The sequence below is a fragment of the Leptosomus discolor genome, chromosome 3 (assembly GCF_034619465.1).
Source record: "Leptosomus discolor isolate bLepDis1 chromosome 3, bLepDis1.hap2, whole genome shotgun sequence".
NCBI classification, from domain to species: Eukaryota; Metazoa; Chordata; class Aves; order Leptosomiformes; family Leptosomidae; genus Leptosomus; species Leptosomus discolor.
The window spans coordinates 6,779,904-6,802,434 of record NC_141393.1 but is presented as its reverse complement, the minus strand read 5'-3'; the positions used below and the strand labels follow the sequence as shown (position 1 = coordinate 6,802,434).

General features: G+C 45.6%; 1 protein-coding gene across 1 annotated transcript; it reads left to right on the top strand.

Annotated features, from left to right (window-relative positions):
- Window positions 1-105: 105 nt before the first annotated feature.
- On the top strand, window positions 106-21,617 carry DHRS7 (dehydrogenase/reductase 7). Its single transcript, XM_086462681.1, has 7 exons — window positions 106-256; window positions 5,152-5,304; window positions 11,447-11,553; window positions 12,554-12,793; window positions 18,882-19,004; window positions 20,481-20,696; window positions 21,409-21,617. Exons 1-7 carry the CDS (start codon window positions 121-123, stop codon window positions 21,442-21,444), a joined length of 1,011 nt encoding a protein of 336 aa, XP_086318807.1. The 5' UTR covers window positions 106-120; the 3' UTR covers window positions 21,445-21,617.
- Window positions 21,618-22,531: the final 914 nt, after the last annotated feature.

The following is a 22,531-nucleotide window of genomic DNA, read 5'->3' as shown; positions in this document are numbered from 1 at the left end:
GGAGGCCGGCGCTGCGCTGCTGTGGGGCAGGCGCTGGCTGCGGGCAGCGGGGGCGGCTCCCGCCGCGTTCGCGGCCCTGATAAAGGGGCGCCGCGGGCCCGCGGGCGGCAGCGGGCGGCCATGGCGTGGGGCTGCGCGCTGTGCCTGGCGCTGGCGGGCGGCGCCCTCCTGGCCCTGCTGGTGCAGCTGCTGCGCTGGCTGCGGGCCGACGGCGACCTCACGCTGCTGTGGGCCGAGTGGCAGGGGAAGAAGCCAGGTAAAACCGCCCGCCAGCAGCCGCCGACCGCCGGGAGGGTGGTGGCGGAGGAGGGGAGGAGGGTGTCGCCGGGGGCAGGTTTGGGGCGCTCCGTGAGGGGAAAGGGGGTGGCGGCGTGTGGGGAGGAGAAGGGGACACAGGGACGGGGCTGAAGACGCCTCAGCTCGGTGGAACCAACCCTCGGCTGCTGCCCCGTGGGCTTGTCCATAAAAATAACCTCAAAAGCGTAATTTTCCAGCCGTTATCCAGCAAGGCGTGTGGTGCCCCTCAGGCCAATAAAAGCAGCTCTCTGAAAGCAGCTTCGCAGCAAGGGTGAGCTCCAGCAGATCTGTGGTGAGAGCTGCCTCGTTTGGCCCAAAGATGGTTATTTCGCAGCGTTTCTGGGCAGATGCCCAGTTCTGGTATCGCGTGGCGGGTAACCGAGGCTGCCTGGCGAGCGCATGGATCGGGGGTGGTGTTGGAGGGTCGGGAAGAAAGGAGGGTCCTTGGTGCCTGGGGCCAGGGAGAGTTTCTCTGCGGTCTGTTCAGCTTCTCTTACAGTTTGTTCTGACCTCTTCAAGCAGATCTCAGTTTCACAGTAGTGCTGAAAGTGTTTACAGTGAAGTAAACATGAGTATTAGCGTTCCAATTAAATGGGCTTCCTCTTCTGAGAGTTGTGCACTGGAAGTCATAAAGGAACGGCACCGCACGACTGCTGTCCGTGGCTTTACGCTGCTTTTCTGTAAGGTGCTGCTTTTGACACTTGTGGGTACGGAAGTTCAGTAAAATGCCGTCAGACAGGGATTTGCGGTTCTTGCATGTGTTTGTCTTTCTGATCAGACTGTAAGTCTGCCTACTTCTCGACAAAGACATTTAAAAAATCATAGGGTTTATTTGCTTAGTAGAGACTTTTGATCAGAAAAGCCACACATTTCTGAGTACCCCCCCTCAGCTTAGCCAGCAGTGGTGATTCGGGGCTGCTGTGAGCTGTGCTGGGTGCGAGTGGTTGAGATGAAAGCAGGGAGCTCTTCCTGCATCTGACCGGCCAGGGGAAGAAGCTAATCTGAAAGAAGATGGGACAAGGGACACTATAAGCCTGTCCCATGTGGGAAATGAAACTGGATGTTGGGTTGAGGTAGGGAGATAGGACTGCATTGAATGAAGGTGGATCAGGAATGTGTGTCTGGGGGGAACGGTGGAGTAAGGCCTTGGGCTTGAGACCATGATTCGGTAGGGGATGGTGGTGTGGGTGAAGGTCAGCAGTAGGAAGGGCTTGAGAGAAGAGTAGGACAAACTTGATAAGACACCTCTGCCTTCTGCTTTCAGTAGAAGCTTACTGCAAAAGTGCTAGTCCACATGCTGGAGAAGACAAGAGAACAGAAAAGCATGCACAAGTGTTAAAGCTCTAAGAAATACTAAATTTAAATTGTCTGAGCGAGCTTCTGTAACTCTTTGAATATGCAGCCCAAAGTTTTGTAGTAACTCTGTCAGGTAGTTCCCTTACTGTAAGAAAACTACAGAAAAGCTTCATGTGTGGACTTCGCAAAGATCACGGAATGACTCAGGGCAGAGAAACAAGATAAATCTTGACTAATACAAATAGAATTGAAGCTTTGTCCTGAGGGACCTATGTGCAGTGCACGTCAAGATGTAGGAGCTCTCAGGTAGATGTGGTGTTATTTGAATGTAGCTTTCAGTCTTATTGGAAGCCTGGAAAACTTTTAACTAGTCTCTAAAAGTTCCCATATAAAGAGCAGCGTAGTCATTTTCTGTTGCAGTTGTTTCAACATGTAATGTAAGAAGAATTGGGCAGAATTTTGTCAATATAACCTCCTTTGCTCTGCAAAGAGGTGAGCTGTGTTTTGCCCTCCCTGCCCCCATCTCCCAGCCTCAGTGCTTGCAAATAACTAAAATATGTAGCTGAAACAGTAGCGTTTAAGTAGCATTTTGCTGATAGTTGAGCTGTATACATGTGGGATGCTGGGATCAGCCACAGTGCTGATCCTGACTGTTCAGGTAGGAAAACAGAAGGGACAAACTCTAGAAGAGGTGTTTCTTTAAATATATTCTCCTTTTTTCTTCTTCCTCCCTACATTACGCACATAATGTAGCGTGCCTAGGTAAGTAATGTGCGGATCACATGGAAAGAACCCTTGATTTGTATTTAAAGCTGTTATTAGAGCTGTCTTTGTATTGTGCTATCACTTCTACAACATTATTATGGATGTTGAAGTTTTTGGAGAGAAAAATACTTGTCAGAAAGCAGACTGATCTCATGTTTCTTTCTCTTGTGCTGTAAACTATAATTATGAAGAAAGGCCTTGGTATAGGTAAGTCTGGTTCCATTTCAATGATTTGATTCTATAGGGAGAATTTACTTCTGGATTTTATCATTGGCAGGTGCTGGATTGCTTCCCATCTTCCGAGTATTTGTGTGGTTGGGACACAAGGGTTACTGGGTGCTGGATGACATTCCTTATGTGTAGTGTTTCATTAGCTGAACAGCAGTCACTAAACGGTGTGCTGTGCTTTTCACAGGCAGCGTGATATTATCAAGCTAAGGAGGATCCTTTTCCATGTGGAAGCCTACATACCTGAAAGCCTACTCTTAAAGCTGGGAATAATGCTATGATTCTTTAGGGCTGTGGGGAGAATGTTCTGCTTTGAACTTTCCCACCCCATTTTTTTTTATAAGTGAAATGGCATGGCAACCTTGGGCTATAAAATGCTGGGGGAAAAAACTAAATAGAGCTACAAAAGCACTTCTTGGATTACTTGCAGTGCTACTCTGTTCAACCTCTCATTTGTTATGCGTTGTAACAAGGTAGTTAATGGTTAGTAATAGTGTAATCTGCTTTTATTTTTTGGCTTGTCATGGTTAATTTTTAAACTTATTTCTGGTGACAACAGGACATTTGTTCTAGAGCAAGCTGGTGATTTGATACTTGTTCTACAACGGCATTTGAGCTAGGTTTTCCATTATGTTAATTCCCAGTAGCTCAGTGCTTGGTAACTATCAGCACTGGGGAATCGGTGGAAAACTTTTCTTACCTCCGTTAATTATTCTGTCCACAGAACAAGATCCTGAATAACTGCAGTGAAGCTGCCCAAGACAGGTTGGGAACAGGGAAACTGAGTGGTAGGAGGAAGCGGATTTGTTTTCAGTAGCAAGAGGAGATGAGTGTGGTAAGCAGGGTTGAAAGTGTGTCCGTGTGGTGTTTTGTTCATGCAGTGTTTGTCTACATGGGTTTTCTGCCAAAAAAAAATGTAATAGGGCAGATGAACCCCCTCGTTTCTTGTGGTTAATTCAATGAATTGCTAATGTATTGAAATAAAACTGTAGGAAAAGAGTGCGGATAAGCTTTACAGACAGTGGCCATTTGGTGTAATGATTAATACAGTGGTTATTCCTACAGCTTCAGCAACACCTCTTTCCATCTCTCAAGATTTCTGCTTTGGAAAGTGACTGTTGTTGTTACTGGTTTTGAAAGCAAACAAAAAAGCCCAAACAACTGAAAACCACCAAAGCTTGGGTTTAGGAGGGATTTTTCTTTGGGTAAAACACAATCAGCTTAAAAAAAGACAAATGGTACTCACTGACAGTCCCACAAACTCAATCTGAGCAGTCTTGACTGCTCTCTGCTCCTGGCAGAAGGGTGGAAGGTTTTGGTGCTGATCTCTTCATGGGGTTTATGTCTTTAAGACTCTGAAAGTAGAAATTTGAAACACAGTGTGGTGCAGAGAGAACCAGGAACTTATTACTGAAGTAAGCAGGATGTAAAAGCAGTCCCAGCCACTGGCTGCAGTGAAAAAGAAATACTTTTGCTAAATTAAATGAGTGGGTAAGTTTCAGTGAGCCTTTTCCAGAATTAACTGGCTTTAAGTCTCAGGAACTGCCTTTGGCTCTGCTGTTTGAGTTACACCATGAAATCGTTCTTGGTTGGCCAGACATTGTTGGAATATTCTTCTGTATGAACTTGAGAAATGGAAGGAAGAGCTCCTGTCAGCAGTGCTTTGAGTACTGGAGTCAGATTTTCACAAAGACTAATACTCACTACGGGTAATCTTGAAGAACACGTACAAGTGTTGGGCAATGATGTGTTCTGGAAAGTGCTCTGATACTAGTGGTCATTCATCCCTAAATCACGTTCCGGAATTAAATGGGTGGTTTTCAGCCATCTGTATGTCTGGAAAGCTGAGCCTTTTCCCAGTACCCGAGTGTATCATGGAGTGGGGATGATTGCCAACAAGGGGGAACAGGCATATAAGCAGAGTCATAAAAGGAGTAAGATGCCATTAATTTTACTGCAGGTTAAAAAAGCATGCCTGAGCAGGAACTATGAGTGCATGGGAAATTCACATGGGAGCTCTGGGTACTGTGGTCTGGCCAATGCAGGAATTAAGCTGCATCGGCTACACCGCAGAGTGGGTGAACACCCATTCGGTTTGTTATGATCAGCTGTCTTTGTTCAGAGAATTTACTTCTGTTGAGAATAACTTAGGAACATTTTTGAGGTAGAACATTATTGGGAAAGGTTTGCTTAGGCTTTTGTTTGGATTTGCAATACATTAACTGTTTCATGTCGTTTCCAAGAATTCTCTTTGCCCTTTTTCTTTGTAGCTTTTTGATGAGATTAGTGGAAATATATGTGTGGATGGCTTGCAGAAATGGAATCAAATTTCTTCCATCAGGTAGATAATCAGTGTTTATTCAGATTAGACTTGGGACAAAGTTTGAGCAGCAACACAACAGCTATGAACAATTTCAAAACTGCACATGACAGCCAGGATTTTGTAACAGCCAAAAAAAATGAGCGTATTTCTTAAAGTCAGTATCAAATTATACCCCTGCAGTGACTTAAATGCTTATCCTAGCATTGGCAATGTGTGAACTACTGTCTTGATTCTTTTGATAGAAAATGAACTGCGTGGCAAGGTTGTCTGGGTGACAGGAGCTTCAAGTGGAATTGGAGAAGAATTGGCTTACCAGCTATCAAAGATAGGAGCCTTGCTTGCAATCTCAGCAAGAAGAGAGGATGAGCTGGAAAGAGTGAAAAAGAAATGCCTTCGTAAGTATAATTTGCTACTTCATGCAAGCAGTTTCGCTCTTGCTGTGATGGAGTTGCCACAGAAATACTAACCCACATTTCATGATGAAAGTGAACTTTATGCATAGCTTCACTGTACGTTTGAAGCTGGTATTTTCTTTTTGTGAGTGAGAAGCCTTTGTATAGAGTTGCATTATGAGTTCTTTCATATGCCAATGTTACCTAAAAAAATCTCATTATCAATTGCAAGTGGTCTTGTAAGATACTAGATTAAGAAAAGGAATAAATACTGTGGGGAATGGAGGAAACAATCGGAGGGGTTTCATCCTACTAAGAACCAAACCACGTAGCTGCATGCTACTAAGAAGTCTTCTTCCTTCAGGTGTTTGTGCGTGTTAGAGGCAGACTGAAAACTGAATTTCCTGAAAAGGAGTGAAAAGAAACGTTCAGAAAAAGTTCTGAGCAGGTGTAAGAAAGGATCTCTTGGAGATCAAGAGGAACAAATGTGAAGCAAAATGCTTGACCATTCCAGTTATCTTTCGTTCGCTTGCTAAGTCAGTAGTCTGGCTTCATTCCTCCTGTTTCTCTTTTTCCCTGCTGTTTTCTGACTTGACAGCAAGCAGAGTAGATGGTTAATTCATTTTGATAAACAGAAGTTTTGAACATGATTAACATTATGTCTTTTTCAGGCTATATATCCCCTATAGCTCAGTATACGTTATTTTTTACTGAGTATATCATGACATTGGCAGTTGATTCCTGGTAATGTTGACAGAATGTCCACAGTTTACTTGGAATGAGTGCTGGTGAATAATGAAATGTTTGTCTTGGGTTAGTGCCTAAACATTTCTAGAAATCTACGAGTTGCAGCAGACTACTCTATGAAGCTCCTCGACAGATTTTCAAATGCACAATTCCTTATTCCTGTTTTCTAATACTTCAAAAAAGCAGTCACTTAGATAGGTTATCTTCAAAAGGAAGCAAGGGATGTAAGGTGACAGTGTGGTTAAGTGGTAATCGTGGCCAAATTCCAATGCTGTGTGATGCAATGTGTAGCAGTCAGTAAAAGTGTGCAACTACATTTGCATCTGTGGCTGTTTGTTGTTATTGCAAAACTGATAGCACCAGATAGGCTGGCAGGAGCCACAATCCTGGATATCCACGTTCAGGCAACACTTGCATGAGAGTGTGATGTGCTAAGGGATAATCAGAAAGATTATTTCAACTATTTCTACTAAGAGTACAGATTATCTAAGATCATTTCTGCCTTTGCCAGCTTGAAGTAACCCTATGAATGTCTCAACCGTGGTATATGCTACATTTAAAGTCTTATGTAGCCATGTGTTTTGCAGATACTTGCTCTGAACTTTATTTTAACTGCAGGTCAGATTAGTAGAAATATCGGAAACTCGTTAGGAACATAGTTACTTCGTATTTTCTATAGCCAGACTTTAAGTAGTGGAAGAGAGTAACTGGGCCCACTTACCCTCTTATCCTTCTTTCCTCAAGGCTATGTAAACCCAGCTTTCCACCCCTTTCCTTGATTATCATGTGTGCTAGACCCCCTAACCGTTTTAGTGAGCCTGTGCTACCCTGTCTCCAGTTTATCAGTATTGTTTTGAACTCGGGGGGTCCAAAACTGGACTCCGTTCTCCAGGTGCAGTTTTTGAGTGCAGGCACTTAAAAAGTCACTTCCCTCAGTCTGCTCTTGCCAGCGCAGCCCACTAGCATTTGTAACTGCCAGAGCTCATTGCTGACTTACGTTCAACTTGCTGTTGCCCTTCCATCAGGACCTCAGGTCTTGTTTGGAGAGCTGATACGTAGCCATTTGGATGTTGGGCGGCAGCACGGCATGGCATTGTTCTGTCCCAGGTGTGAAATTTTGCATTTGACTTTGTTGAGCTTAATGAGGTTTGTCAGACCGTTCTTGCAGCTTGTTAAGATGCCTCTGAATGGCAGTCCTCCCCTCCAGCACAGCAACTGTCCCTTTGAACTTGATGTTAACCGAAAATTTGCTGAAAACCTGTGTTTTGTCCCATCATCTGAGTCATTTTTGAAAGATTAAAAGGTATGGATCATGGAGGGATACTACTTATAACTGGCCACCAGTTAGACTTTGAATGGTTGGTTGCTCTTCTTCAGGCCTGGGGATCCAGCCTGTTTTTCACTTGCATTGTAATCCACTCATATTTCCCCAGTATAGCCTCAAGGCAACACAGAAAGCTGCATAGTCAAGGTAAACAACATCCACTGCTTTCCGCTTGTCCACAGAGCCACTCATCTCATCACAAAAAGCAATTAAGTTGGACAGGCAGTATATATCCATGCTAAGTCTATGCTGGCTTTTCCCAGTCACCTTCTTATCCTTCGTGTACTTGGAAATCGCTTTCAAGAGGAATTGCCACATAGTTTTCCCGAGGGCTGAGGTTAGGCTCTGTGACATTTGGTTTTCCCTAGTCACTGGGGCCCTACTCCACCTACCGAGTACCTTCCAAAGACAGGTGACATTTATCAGCTCTTCTGAATCTTGGATGTATATATTGCCCTGCTTGTATGTGCAGTTTGTCCCCAACTTGGTCTTCTCTGACGCTGGCAGTATTTCTTTCCCCCAGAGTCTAGCCTCAGGAGTGTGTGAGACGCGAGAGGATGTTTTGCTGGTGAAGACTAACGCAAAGAAGGCAATGAGTACCTCATGTTTTTCTGTGCCCTTCGTCACTTCATCACCATCCCTGTTCAGCAGTGAGCTCACTCTTGTCTCTGGTCTTCCTTTTGTTGGTGCTGTACCTGTGAAGTCCTTGGAAGACTTACTGCCTTTCACATTCCTCACCAGTTTTAACTCCGTCTGAGCACTGCTCTTCCCGCTTCCATCCCTGCATGCTTGGGCAGTGGGTCCACGTGATTCCTGGGTGGCTTGTCCCTGCTGCCGCCTGCATGTTTTCTTGTTGCAATTGAGTTCAAGAGTATTCTGTAAGGTTTGAGTAGCGTGGGGTGAATTAAGATTGAGCTGCAACATGTAACCTCAACTTGAATTTGGCTGAATTACACAGTGTAATTGGAGCTAATAGGCTTTAACGTGCCAGCTGTCGATGCTATACACAGCAGCAACTTCACTAGATGATTTTCCTATTAGTGTCAGAAGCAAACACATTTATCTTGTTCAGATTCAGAGACACCACCCTATGATACATGTTTATGCATTCTACACTGCTTAAAAGCTGAAGGAGAGAGAGAGAAGGGAAGTACCATAAAAGCTATGGTAATACCTGTTGAGTCATGCGTATGCCGACTCAACACTTCTCTGCAGGACAGAGGGAAAACAACTTGTATAACTTACAGGGTTCCTGCAATTGGCTTCTGTATTTTTCCCCAACCACTCTCTGCAACATGGGTTGAATTTCACCAGTAATTTTGGAGGCTGTTTTCTCTCAAAAGCCCTAAAAAGAAAAAGAAAAAAGTAGATAGGGGTGTGTGTTTCTTGGTTTGACAAAGCTCAAATAGGATTTACATGTAGGTAGGCCAAACGAATGACAGACAGTCTATAAATTACAAAATTATACAGTAATTGAGATTGGAATGGATCTCAGGAGGTCAGGTTCACAGAATCACAGACTGTTAGGGGTTGGAAGGGACCTCAAAAGATTGTCTAGTCCAGCCCCTCTGCCAGAGCAGGACATTGTTCAGCCTCTGCTAAAAGCTTATATTCTGTTAAAGGGTATTATACAAGATAGAAATAAAAGAGGAAGTGCTGAAGAGCTGGGGAATAAAGGGTCTGTTCTGAGTAATAGCATTGATTGTCTTACGAAACACTGCTATCTTGGGTTGAAATGTATTGACAAGAGTTATTGATCTGAAATCCTCTAAGGGATCCTAGAGGAAGGAGGTGTACACTGGATGTCGTAAGGAAATACCATTCAAAGTCACCATTACTTAATGCAGCTGTCTCTCAAAAAACAAGTTGGCTTTGGGTGATTGTAACCATGTTTTAGTCAAAAAGTAACTAGAACTTAATGAGCCATCAACAGGGAAGAGGCAGCCAATGATTGCTTGATAGGAAAATGTCAGTCAGAAGACTTGCTGCTTGGTGGTTTGGTAGTTTGATCCCAACCAGAAGCCATGTAGTGTAAAGAGAGAGTATCTGTGTACTTACATGTACGTAAGGAGACTTAAAGGACCTCCAGAAAATGCTGTGCACTAGAAGTGCAGAGTTTCACAGCTGTGTGAAAGCAGACTTTGTTCTGGTAGACTGAGCTTTGAGCGCCTGGTTTCAGATGCGTTTCATCCAAAAGCTGGTGGCCATGTGCAGTTCACTTTGCCGCTGGAGACACTTCACTGAAGGATATTAACTACCGTGTGTTGGCATTGTGTGTAAAACAATGAACTCTAAACTAAGGTCTCTCACTTGGGAGCAAGTGTTTTTCTGGGTTTTTGTAATTGTTCCCTTAAAATCATGTTTGGTAGCAGGCAAAAAAGGAAGTGGAATATTAAGGGTTGGTAGTGAAAGGAGTGGAGAACATCATTCTGACAACGTATAAACTAGGATATGCACATGCCTTCAACCCTGAGCACAGTTCTGGTCATCTGCCAGAAAAAGAAGGGGATGGGTGGACAGCAGAAAAAGTTTAGAAAAAGGGGAAGCAGGATGTTTGAAGTTTTGTAAGAGCTGTCTGAGGAGCGCCTAGAGGCAAGGGTTCTTCACGCTAGAAAAGAAGCCAATGGAGATGTACAGTCTGAGTGCTTTGGGGGGTGGAAATCAGACTGGACTATGGAGTGCCCCAAACCAAGAGCTAAGCTTCTGGTGGGATATTTCCTGAAGTCAAAAGTTTCTTACATCATATGAAAAAAGGCGTTTCCTTCCTTATCAGCAGTCCTCTGCTTTTCTCTTTCCCCCCGGGTAGCTTTCTTGGCTGGGTTAACCGTGTGGTCTTGTTAATCCCTGGCAGAAATACTCCACATCGCAGTATGGTTCAACTGTGCAAATCTGCTTGAGGGAGCATGAGGTAGAGGTGTGTCTCTGAGAGGGTAGTTTGAAGTACATGGATTTTACTGCTGAGTTTCTGGAAGAAATGGAGGGGAAAATGGACATAGAGGGGTTGGAGGAAGCAATAAATGGGAATACTGGGGGCTTTAAACCAGGCAGTTGGCTTTATTTTAACCAGTAGCCTAAATACTAGTGGCCTTTGAACAGAGTCAACGTACGGCTTGAGGTAACGTCCTTGTTTGTACATCACTGTAAAGACAAAGTTCAACCTTACCTGTATATGCAAGAAGTAGTGAAAAGCCAGAGCCTTAGGTTCTCTAAAGAGGGCAACTGGTTGAAGGGGAGCGGGTGCACTTAGTTGTGGCTAGGAACCAATTTAGAAACAAAAATAGCACTATCAAACTAATATATATAAAGAAATCATGTTACACTTAGATAAAAAATCCTGAGAAGATTAATATTGAAGATTTTATTTTTGTGAGCCATCTGCCCCAAAACCTCAGGGTAACAAATCGCTGCTGAAGAAATACTTTTTACGGAAAAGGTCAGTTGTTCTGAAGAGTCACTGGTAGAAACACTCAATGTGAAAGCTTGAACTTGATGGTAGCTGACTTATTTCAGGAGATGGATGTGTTAAAAGCTGTCAGTTAAAGAAAAACCACCTCCATCTACCTCGTCTAGTAATCTAGCTTCTCTAGACTTTGCCTGTAGCTGCTCATGTACATATGTTGAGTTTTGGGTCAAGATTGTAACAGTCCTATTGTCAGGAATAAACATGCTTGACCAGTTAACATGCAAGCACAGTGTCAAGGCTGCCAATACCTTGTGCTTCTGAATGGCTCGGTGGAAAATTCCGGTATCAAACAGTCCTGTTGCATGTTACTCCCAAATACTGCAATTTATCTGGAGAAATGAATTGCCTATATTGTGCTACGCAAGCCTGTTTAGTAAAGTCAAGCTTTTAACAAGCAAAAATGTAATGATGAGAAAAGAAAGACTTGGTAGGAACAGATGAAAAATGGATTGTGTGGAGATCAAAATGACAGCAAAGCAAGCATTTTATTTCCAGCTTAATGTTATGGTTTCTTGGTTTCTTTTTAGTGAAAATGTGTTTAAAACCAGATTACATTTCCCCTGACTGTTTATGTCAGCAGTTGTTCCCATTCACTTTGTGGTTGTTTTTAGAGATTAGCAACTTGAGTGAAAAAGATATCCTTGTTCTGCGTCTTGACTTGACTGATAGAAGCTCTCATGAAGCTGCAACCAACAGCGTTCTTAAGCATTTTGGCAAGGTAAGGCATGCTTCTGGGCTTAAACTTCTTTTTCTTCTGTCTCCTATACCTTCATTTATGTTTGTATTTCGCTTTTATTCTGTCACATGGTAGATTCACCAGTGTTTACATCTTAAGTTTCAGTATTAAACTGGCCAAAAAGTACCTGAATTTTCATCCCTTCTGCTGCTTGCTTCTGGGCTTCAGCAGGCTTTGCAGAGATGCAGCGATCAACAAATAATCACTGGTCATTATCAAGAACTAACAGCTCACTTGCTTGATGTCACTGAATTTCTGGACCAACTGGAGCAAGCCTCAGCTGTGTATTTAGGGCTTAAAATTGTGTGTGAAAGTCAGAACCTTTATTTGGTAGTTTCAATAACACATGTAATTTGAGTTCAGAGCCTTAGGAGACAAAACTGGACAGCGGGCTCAATTTTTTTCCTTGTTTTGTGCATAGTTTTCTAGTTGGCTAGTCCAGCCTATGGAGTTAACGCAAATAGCAGTCAGGTGTAACTAACGTTAAGTACAATGTGCAGAACTTTAAGCTAGGCCTTTAGTCCATTGATATTTTTGTTTCACGATGAAATTACTGGTAACAGAATTGTTTCTTCTGTTCTTTACTGTAGTTGTTATCTGGTTTTGCACAAACCTGTTTTTCAGAGGTCACCTTGCAGGACCTGAGCGTTGAGTGTTATTTGCTGTAGTGCAGTAGGGTTAAAAAATGTTGTGTGGAAAACAGCGTTCCAGCTGCCAGCATTCCTGTCCCAGGAGTTAACCTCGTTTGGCATCAAACACTGTGTTCCTGTTGTGTTGACTTAGCTCTAAATTAGCCAGCCCTCCATTCAAAGGGGAAGTCTGAGGGGGGAGAGCAACTGCTGAAACTTCTTCAGCAGCTGATACATCTTACTTGTGTGTGGCAGAGACGACACCCGAGGGAAGAGGATGGTCACTTAACAATTGCCTGAGGTGGTGCCAATATGTGTGTTGTATGAATTTATCCTTGTGTCTCCTTCCCGAGATTGATGTTTTGATCAACAACGGTGGACGTTCCCAACGCTCTCTGTTTGTGGATACAAACCTGGATGTCTACACTGCCATTATCGAACTCAACTACCTGGGTACAATCTCTTTGACAAAACATGTCCTGAATCACATGATCCAAAGGAGAAAAGGAAAGATCGTTACTGTGAGCAGTGTGATGGGTATCTTGGGAGCTCCTCTTGCCTCTGGGTACTGTGCCAGCAAGCATGCTCTGCAGGTAAGTTAAATTTCTGAGATTAACTAGGTCTTGTTGTGTAAAACACCAGCATCAGTTAGCACAGCGGCAGAGGACTTTATTCTGTGCGGAAAACACAAGTCTCACCCAAAATTGTATGCAGCATATGTAGTGTTCTCAGGTTTTGAAAGTCCTTTAAAATTAATTTGCTCTGAAATGTGAAATATCTCAGCTCCCATTGTAGATTTATTTTCCTGACTAAAATGCAAATGCCATCTTAGTTGGTCCTAACTACTACGGAGTTAAATTCCAGTGCGAAACATAAGACCTTAGCCTCTGGCCTTCAGATGAAGGAATACCTGAATCCGAGGATTATTCTGTTGCATATAGAAGCCCCAATGTTCTTAGCTTAATTCAGTTAGGGAGGAAGAGTCACTGGTGAGAGTTCTAAGACTGCAGGAAAGTGAGAACTATGAGCGGTAAAGCAGACTGCTTGGAGAAATGAGAATTCCTGATCTAGCTGGGAACATCTGAATGAATCTTCCCAACAGTTCTGAATCTCCTGTGGTGTGAAGAACTGGCAGCTCATAGTGTCTTAGGAAGTTAACTTCTGCGTAACACTTAGCATTTAATATTGCTTGGAAAGAGTTTTTGAAAGTAGTGTCGCTTCTGTAGAAAAACATAAAAGAAGAGCTTAGAAAAGTATTCCCTGAGGAAAAAAGAAAGCCTGAATCGTTGAGGAATCATTTGTTTAACTAGTAAATTTATTTAGACGTGCTTATCTTTCACCACTGTTTGCTGTCCTGCTAGGGTACATTTTGATCTCGGTAAGATAAACTTCAGCTGTGCTCAGTGAAGATTTGAAAATCTGGCACTGTCTTACTCCCTACTGGATTTAAGCACATAAAGAGAGTAAATAACTGCTTAAGCTATGGGATCAGTATCTTTTTGTCAATTTGACTAATGACACCAAAGGTGTTAACAAGTAGCTGACACTGCAAAGCCACTAGACGTCTGAAAGAATGAAGGTGGAGAAGACAATGACAGGGCTCTGCTCATAAAAAGTTTTCCCTTACTGACAGGGAGAGATCTGCTGCTCTTCATTTGAGTGGCAGCAATGAAGTTGCCCATTAGAGGCCAGCTTTTGGGTAAGTCTAGATCTATGTTAGAAAAATGCAAGGAGGAGAAGCATGATTTCCCTTTATGTTCCTTTATTAAGTGTTCTTTCAGTTGAATTATCTGTTGGGTGTGGTGTAGTTTGTCAAAGCATGGCTAATTAGTTGGAGAGCACAAGGAATTCACGTGTTGCTTTAAAAGAGTTCTGAGAATCTCATGTTAAGATCAAGAACAAGAAGAAGCTTTAAAGAGATAGTTGACTAAAATTTCTGGATTAATTGAAAACAAGCTAATTGAACTGCTTCTATCTTTGTCCTGAATCACATGATCCAAAGGAGAAGCTTCTCCCTCTGCTCAATACCCAGGCCAGACTCCAAACCTCCTTTCTTTTTTCTTTCACAGTAATTCTGCAAATAATAATTGCAGGTGTTATAATGTGTGATTTGCAATATAGATTTTGAAAAGACTTTGTCTGAGAGTCTCTTATCAGTCTGGAGTTATGACTAGATGTGGGCACGAAACCCCAAAAAACTAGAAAAGTTTTTTTGAAATTACAGTTCAGGTAAAGGGAGTCTGTCAGAACGGCAGTCCTCTTCAGTTAGCCCAGCAGCCCATCTCTGACCATGACCAGGAAGAAATGGCTGGAGAGGGGGTAGGGGAAGAATAAGACGAAGCACGAAGTGATGCTTTTCCTGTTGTGTTTGCCCAGCATGTATTCTAAGATCTTCTTGAACTGAAGATTGCATTTTGGCCACCGGTTATTAAATATGTGAGCTTATCTGCCATGAATTCATGTTACGGTTTCTGTGGGGTTTTTTAAGTTCATGCCTTGGAGGCTACCACAGCTGACACAGTTAATGCTGCAGTCTTAATTAAGCCTTTTTTGAAAAAGTCTTTTGATTCTTTGTTTTGTTTTGTTTTTTAAATTTCTTCTAAATAGCAGCAGTAGGAGGAGGGAGGGAAGGAATTCTGCTAAGAATTAAAATTTGTTCTTGAAACAGTCACGCTTTGATTCATGCCAATTGGAATTCTCTATAACAACGTTCTACTGATGAAATTACCCTTTATTTCAGTCCTGGGAGTGCCGTAAGAGCATGAGTCAAGTCCACGGGAGTCTGCATCTGACTGATGCAGTTCCTCTCCTAGTGTGATGGTGCTCATGCAGGTCACATGCCATTCATCTAGTTGTAATTCATAGGAGTGGTGGCGTGTGGAGTGGGTCAGGAATGGTGGCTTTCAAAAGGTTCCTTCATCAGGAACGTGTACATGGTCTGCACCGAGCAGCCACCACTACTCTTTGTTCAGTCTCTGGTCATTAGGGGAATTTCTAAATGCTTCTGTCATAAAGTCAGTTCAGCCTTGCCTTCTTCAGCACCTCCTAGGATTCGGTCACCGAGCTGGAAGGGCCTAGAGATGGCTTAAAGCAGTTCCTGTTCCACACGCCCCGTGTCTTAGAGCTGGCTTCAGTCAGGGCTTGGTGGAAACACCCAGATTCGTCCTCTTGCGCTTGAGTTCCTTTACTGCTCCCAAAGCTGGATCTGCCCCTGCCTGAATTTAAAGAAAAGAGTGCTTTCTTTTTTTAATTAGGAATTTTAAGGCTCTCTTCTGGGAGGAAGTGGAGGAATTTCATACCACCTACCTTTGGATATCTAAGTGCTGGAATTGGGGAACCTGGATATACTGTAGACAGTCTCCAGAAGGGACTGAGAGTATGTGAATTCTGGTCTTCAAGAGGCTCTGAGTGCCCATCAGCCCAGATTTCAGCTGAGCAAGTGTCCTGGCCATGTGTTCCCGGTGAAGACTACACCTCTCCCATGGTATAAAAGCTTGGAACTGCAGCAGAGGGGAAGGAGGGGCCACACAAACCCCTTGACGTGGAGAAGGATAGCAGAATGGCCACAGAGCAGAAACAGGAGCCCACTGTGGTCTGTTTACGTGCATTTCACGTTTACAGCCTGTGCAACCCGTCGATGAAATAGCACTGACATTGGCAGTGCTGCTCCAACAGCGCTCTGAAAAAAGCCGCAGCAGCCCTGTGCTCGGCTGCTGTGTGGACAGCAGGATCAATGCATCCTGGGCTGTACCAGGAATAGTGCTGGCAGCAGGAGTAGGGAGGTGGTCATTCCCCTGTACTCGGCATTGGTGAGGCTGCACCTTGAGTAATGTGTCCAGTTTTGGGCCCTTCTCTACAAGAAGGACATTGAGGTGCTGGAGAGGGTACAGAGGTGGGCTACCAAGCTAGTAAAGGGTTTGGAGCGTGTCTCATATGAGGCATGGCTGAGGGATCTGGGGCTGTTTAGCCTGGAGAAGCTGAGGGGAGACCTCATCGCTCTCTACAACTGCCTGAAAGGAAGTTGTAGCGAGGCGGGGGTCGGTCTGTTCTCCCTAGTAACAAGCGATAGAACAAGGGGAAACAGCCTTAAGCTGCACCGAGGGTGGTTCAGGCTGGCTATTAGGAAGAATTTCTTTACTGAAAGGGTTGCCAGGCATTGGAACAGCCTGCCCGGGGCGGTGGTGGAGTCACCATCCCTGGAGGTGTTTAAGGGACGGGTACATGTTGTACTTAGGGACACGGTTTAGTGGTGTTGATAGAGCATGGACAAAGGTTGGACTCGATGATCTCGAAGGTCTCTTCCAACCAAAACCATTCTATGATTCTATGATCTCCAAAGCTGACATAAGACCGCCGGACCGATGCTCAGCTTTTGGTACCTTGCAAGTTGCTCGGGTCAGCGAGGCTCCCTTTGCAATGCTCGGAGAGAAGCAGCGATCTGAGTGGAGTGTGCCAGAGCCAGCGCCCGCTGCGGGAAGGTGTCTGAAGTTGCCTACACAGCTGGCTACTGCGGTGTGCCTTCGTGTGGCTACTCAGGACTGCGGGCAGGTGCCCGTTTTTAGGTAGAACTTGGATCCCAGGAGCCTCCCAGCCTTTGAGCAGGCGTAGGTGCTTTGTCACAAGCGACCAAGCAATGTTTCTGGCTTCCTTTCTATCCCAGCATTCCCAGACACACGCCCTTCCACCTCCTCAACTCCTGGAAGTACATCTTGAGTTTGTCTCCTTCAGGCAAAATGGGAGTCAGTTCTGTTCTTCACCCATCCCAAATCGACAGGGAGTGGTAAGGGAGCGTGGGCTGTGAGAGCGCTCGCTTAGTCCTGCCCGTGCGGTTCAGTGGCGATGGAATAACTCACGGTTGCCTGAAGGAGGGACGGTAGCCGCGTAGGCTGCTGTTCAGGCTGCGTTTCTAGGAGAGCCTGGGCTTCCCGCCGTTGCTGCGGTGAGCAGGATACAAAGCAGTCGTGAACGAGGAGCAGCACCGTGTCTTCCCCTCGGCCAAGCGGCCATGCTCATGCCGCACGCTGCCGCCGCCTCCTCTTCGGGTTCTAGTGTCTTGTTACTTTTTCCTCAGCGGGACTGACGGCACAGCTGTTGTGGCAGGACGGCACAACTTGGGGGGTCAGGGGCTTTTCTGAGATAAGCGGGCTCGGGAACCCTCGGGGAAAGAAGGGGATGTGGAAAGGGCAGGTCGGGGCTGTAGCGTTAGCCTGGAGCAGTGGATGAAGCCCAGCCGTATCGGCGCCAGTTCTGAAGGGGGGTGTGTGCGCCAGGGGTGGAGGAGGCTCCTCTCGGCGCAGGACGTAATCGAAGGGAGGGCCTGGGGTTTTGATCCGGAACAACTGGGTGGATGGCAGATCTGAGGTGCTTTCTGATCTGTCCAGAAGCAGATTTCTGGGCCTGTAAGTGTCTTTAATGTTAGGACTTAGTCCTCTACAAGTTACACATCTCCAGGCTCTGATAACATGCTGTGAAGATCTGATCCCAGATACGGGGCCTGCAGGTGCTAGAACTTTAAATACACGCCCAGCATTTTTACAGACCGTAAGTGCAAAGCCCATGTGCCATCTATGAGCTAGAATTAGTCACCAGCAATTGGGAAACTGGAGCCCGTGTTCTCGGTCATAGGTGTGCCTGGCTTCAGCGGATTGCCTCGGCTGGCTGCCGCTGTGTCGTCACAGGAGTGTATCTGCCTGATCTGAGCCCTGTGTTGCAATTTAGTGAAGAGCTCTGGCTCAGCCGGTCCTCTTCCCAAGCTCGGTGGGAGTACAAATTATAAATTTTTACTGCGGTGGGAGAAGTTTATCGCTCTCTGTCTCTGTTGTGACACAAAATTCTGTGTTAGAATAAATACAGGGAGCTGTTACTTAACAAGGTCAAAGATAAGACATGACGTGGTGTTTGCTAAATCGTAGCTCTGCAGTGCTTGACCAGCAGCTTTGGTAGGAAGGACCTTCCTGAATTGGTCATGTTCCCCATAATAGTTGTTGTCTAAATGTGAGTTGCTACAGAGATTAAGAAAACTTGTAGCCTGTTAGCTTAAAGAAAAGAAACGCTTGCAGCTTTTGAAATGACATAGTTTCACTTGGATACACTGCTAGCACATTACTGAGCTGAAATAAGATTTCTGTCTGTGTGGATGCAAATTTCAAACTCCGCAGTGAATTCAGGGGTGCAGAATTGCCCCCTAAAATATCAGGGTGCACCTTTGGCTTACTATGCTGAAAAGTTTTCCTCCTTCTCTTACATAAAACCATGCCACCTACTCAATAGAAACAATTTCAAATCTTTAATCTCACCACAAAGAGCAATTCACCTGCAAAAGATAATTGCCGTGATATTGCTGTTCTTATAATTGGTGGCAGTTCCACTGTCAAAACGGTGAGGCTGGTCCTTGTGCAGGGACAGCAGAATCTGGCTGTAGTTCAGAGAAATTGTTGTGTGTTTGAGAAGTCAAGGGTAGATTCCTCAGTGATTTATGTATCGATGTCTGTAACTGCAGATAACATTTTAAATTAGCCACTGAACATGAAAAGTCAAAGAAAGTAGCGGGACTTGTGTTTAGTGGAATGCTGTTATCTTTACAGCCTCGAATTAGTATGACAGCGCGTAGTCAGTTAAACCTTGCTACGTGCGGAAACGTGGCAAAGGAGGATTACATTACATTACAGTCTTGTCTTCTAGGGGTTTTTTAACTCTCTTCGGACTGAGCTGACCGATTACCCTGAGATAAGCATTATCAACATATGCCCAGGACCTGTGCAGTCTAAGATTATACAAAATGTCTTCATGGAGAATCTTGCAAAGGTAAGGACTCAGTTCTGTGGTGGTAAATCCGCCTCTTGCTGCAGGCTCAGCGATGCTTTCGTGGGTTTGTTTTCTTTTCCCTCCTCCTAGCAGACACTAACCTCATCTGTCTTGCCCAGAAATGCTTTGTTTGGTGCAGAACTATGTATAGGCTTATAATTCATTGTGGTATCAAGTCCGTATCAATTGAAAATAAAGTTTGAGAATGGTTTTGCCTTCTCTCTTCCAGCACACACGATCCAAGTCTAGTAAAATTTACTGTACAGCCGCCCTGCTGCAGTTTTGGGGGAAAGGCCAGGATTTTCTGGACACAGTTCTGCGTGCAGAATACTGTCCTTTCTGCACAGGTAGCTTTTTGTTTGCCCTAGTCACGATGTCCCCTGTGCGGTTGACGCTGCTGTTGGCAAAGCCCCTAGCGTCAGCTGATGCGAGGCCTGCATTCTTTCCCTGTTAGTGATTGTTCAAGGAGAAAAAAGCAAAACCTTCCAACTGCACAATTGCTTTTAATAAAGGCTGTCTAACAAAGTAGCTGGCAAAAATTGCTGCTGTGAGACATCAAAATGTAATCTGTCCTAAATTCAACCAATTTAAAGCTCAGGATAACCCACAGGGAGGGGGAGGGGTGTGGGGGCGGATCTCACATTGTTGAATCGAGCTCTGAAAGGATTTTTGGCTTGCAAAACTTCATACTTCCGTGAAAGGAAAGATGTACTTTTTGTGCAATCTGGAAAGCTTGCAAAACAAATTCCTCGGGTTTCAGCATGCCGAAAGTCCGAGGAGGAAGGCCGAATCTAGACCAGAATTGCTTTTGCTCAGGGAAACAGAAGAACAGATTGATAGAGCAGCCTGTCATTGCTGGAGCGAAACGTACGTTAGCTCAGGGGGCTGTGGCTTGCGTTCCTCAAGTGATACACGTGGGCAGGATTTCAAGGCAGACATCCTTTCCGCTGAAGAAGCCTGTTGCTTTTCCCTTGTCCGAGATGGCTGCCCACAGAGCACAGCTGGCAGGAATATTTAAGTTAGTGGGGAACGTGGCATCATCTCCTGACTTGGTCACTGAGTAACTTGTGGCACGTACCGGGGTAGGCAGCCGGGAACCGAAAAGTTCCCGTTTCTCAGAGCCCTCAGCTGCAGAATGGGTAACCTGTTCTGATAGATCTGTTCAGGATAAAGCAGAAGCCACGCTGAAGCAGGGCAGAGTTGGGAGATCCCTTATTTTAATCTTCTTTGACCCGTCAATTGAGGCATTAATTAAAAATTTAAGCGTGTGTGCTAAAGGAAGGCGGTGCGTGTTCTCACCCCGAAAACTAGAGGATAGCGAGGGGCAGGTTCCCCAGTCTGGGGAACCCAGTACCGGTTGGGTTACTCTGCTTGTGCGCAGTGGAGACCTCAGGGCCAGGCTCTGCGCCACCTTCTCACCCTCTGTCGCTCATGGAGATCCAGTCCTAATCCCTCCTCGCCCTCCCTCCCCTCCAGTCCATGGAGAACAGCGGCGATCAGTCCCACAAGATGCCAACTGACCGCTGCGTCCGGCTCACCCTGGTGAGCGCGGCCAACGACCTGAAGGAGGCTTGGATCAGTGACCACCCCTACCTGGCCCTCTGCTACCTCTGGCAGTACGCCCCCACCTGGGCTTGGTGGCTGATGAACAGAATGGGCAAGAGGAGGATACAGAACTTCAAGAGCGGCGTGGTAAGCTTATTCCTCTCTCCTCTGCTTGCTTTTTTTTTTTTTTGATGCTGCTGACAGACTCTTTAGCCATAGGAATGCTGGGATTGCATTCTGGATCTGGTCCTTCCCCCCCGCCCCCCTCCCCGCCGATGCCAGGCCAGGCTCCATCGCGGCGTGCCTGGTAGTCTCGAGTTGCTGCGGCGTGGCCGCAGCACGGCCCCGTGAAGTCAGGACGTCTTGTAGTGCCAGAGGTTCTTGCTCTGCTCTTCGTCAGAGCTGAGCTAGAACTCACTAGCGTAAGTCATTTAATGCAGCTTGGGATTAAGGCGGCTGAAAATCTCTCCCGTGGTCGTGCCTGGTTTTTCCATCAGGCACGCCATCGGAGCACTTCCCAGAATCGGCAATGTCCTGTCTGTCAGGGCTCTTCAGCCACCTTTACATCCCTGAAGGCAGGTGGGCGCTGCAGTGCTCTGTTCTTGCAGTACTGCTTGGGAGATCGTCTTGATTACTGTGGTTTTGTTGAACTTGGTACAAAATAACCCCACGTTAAAGCACTCGGAAAGTAGGAAATGCAAAAATAAGGGTGGTACATGGCAGCTTAAAACGTCCTGCTTCCCCACTGACACTGCCCCCTGCCACAAGGCGGTTCAGGCAAAATAACCCCGTGGGCGAAGGACTAAACGGAGGAGAAAGCAGGATGGGGAAATACTGATGTAATGTACTCTCACTCCAGGATGCTGATGCCTCTTATTCAAGAAAGAAGAAGTGAGGACAAACACGTACAAAATCCTGCTGTTCTCTTGCTGAAGCTGAGAACCTTTTTTCATATTGTGTGACTGCAAAAAAAGCTTTTTTTATCTGTTGTACCTTTCTCATCATGGAACTCGGGAAATCTATCAAGCTGTATACACACTTGACTAAATAAAAATCGCTTTCTAAACACACCTGTTCCCTGTCCAACTCCCCTAGGCTGGATTTTTACACTTAGAGAAGAATTGAGACAGAAGAGGCCAGGCAGCTTTATTTTGGTTTTCTGCTGCTATGACACTGGCAGGTACTTGGTGAGCAGGCTCAAAATCACCTACCCACAGGCTCCTGTTCCCCTCACTTTTGCTCCTGATGGACCTTGAGCAAAATAACCCCCCAGGTAGAAGCTTGTGCTAGAAAGGGTAAGGATGTACAGTCCGTGTTTGTGAAGTGTCCTTTGGGAAAAGGAGAGGGTATTTCAGCCTTGCTGTAGAGATGGTCTGAGACCAAAGTGTATAGTAAGGGCTAAACCCCTGAACTTCTGGCACAACATTTAGAAGGGCTGAATCGTGAGGTCTGTTGGCCCCACAGCAGAGCCCACCCACAGTCCTCTGTCTTCTGGCTGTGTGGTAACGGCTGAGGGGGGCAGTGCCCTGCTCTGAACCTGGCACGTGTTACACTACAGAGCACGGGGGAGAGGAGCAGGGGAGGGTTCCTGGGGCAGAACAGCCTCTAGCTCCAAGCGGAGGCAACGGCGTTAATGAGAAGTTCATCTCACGGCAGCCTGCTTACAGCCGAGAGCGCGGCGCGAGCGTCAGCGCTGAACTCGGGCGGACGTCGCATTAGAGGCGAGCTCCGCACGGAACAGCTGCCGCGGTCCCAGCTCGCGCAGAAGCAGGCCCTTCCCCGCAGCGCCGAGGCCAAGCCCAGCAGTAGGGGTGGTCTGCTGGACAGCCGCAGCCATGAGGAACTGATGCCCAAGTCAACCGTTAGCTAAAAGTACCTCTGCAGTGGTAACTCATCCGTCCTCACAGGCTTGGCGACCTTCTTGCTGTTGACAAAGGCCTCAGAAATGTTTGGACGTACTTCAGGCCACACACTACCCAGGT

What these genes read in the sequence shown, in the direction of transcription:
- DHRS7 (XM_086462681.1), top strand. Translation starts at nt 121, where the DNA reads ATGGCGTGGGGCTGCGCGCTGTGCCTGGCGCTGGCGGGCGGCGCCCTC. An exon ending in AGTGAAAAAGAAATGCCTTC is followed by an intron (nt 5,305 to 11,446) that starts GTAAGTATAATT and finishes GGTTGTTTTTAG; the next exon opens with AGATTAGCAACTTGAGTGAA. An exon ending in TCATGGAGAATCTTGCAAAG is followed by an intron (nt 19,005 to 20,480) that starts GTAAGGACTCAG and finishes CCTCCCCTCCAG; the next exon opens with TCCATGGAGAACAGCGGCGA.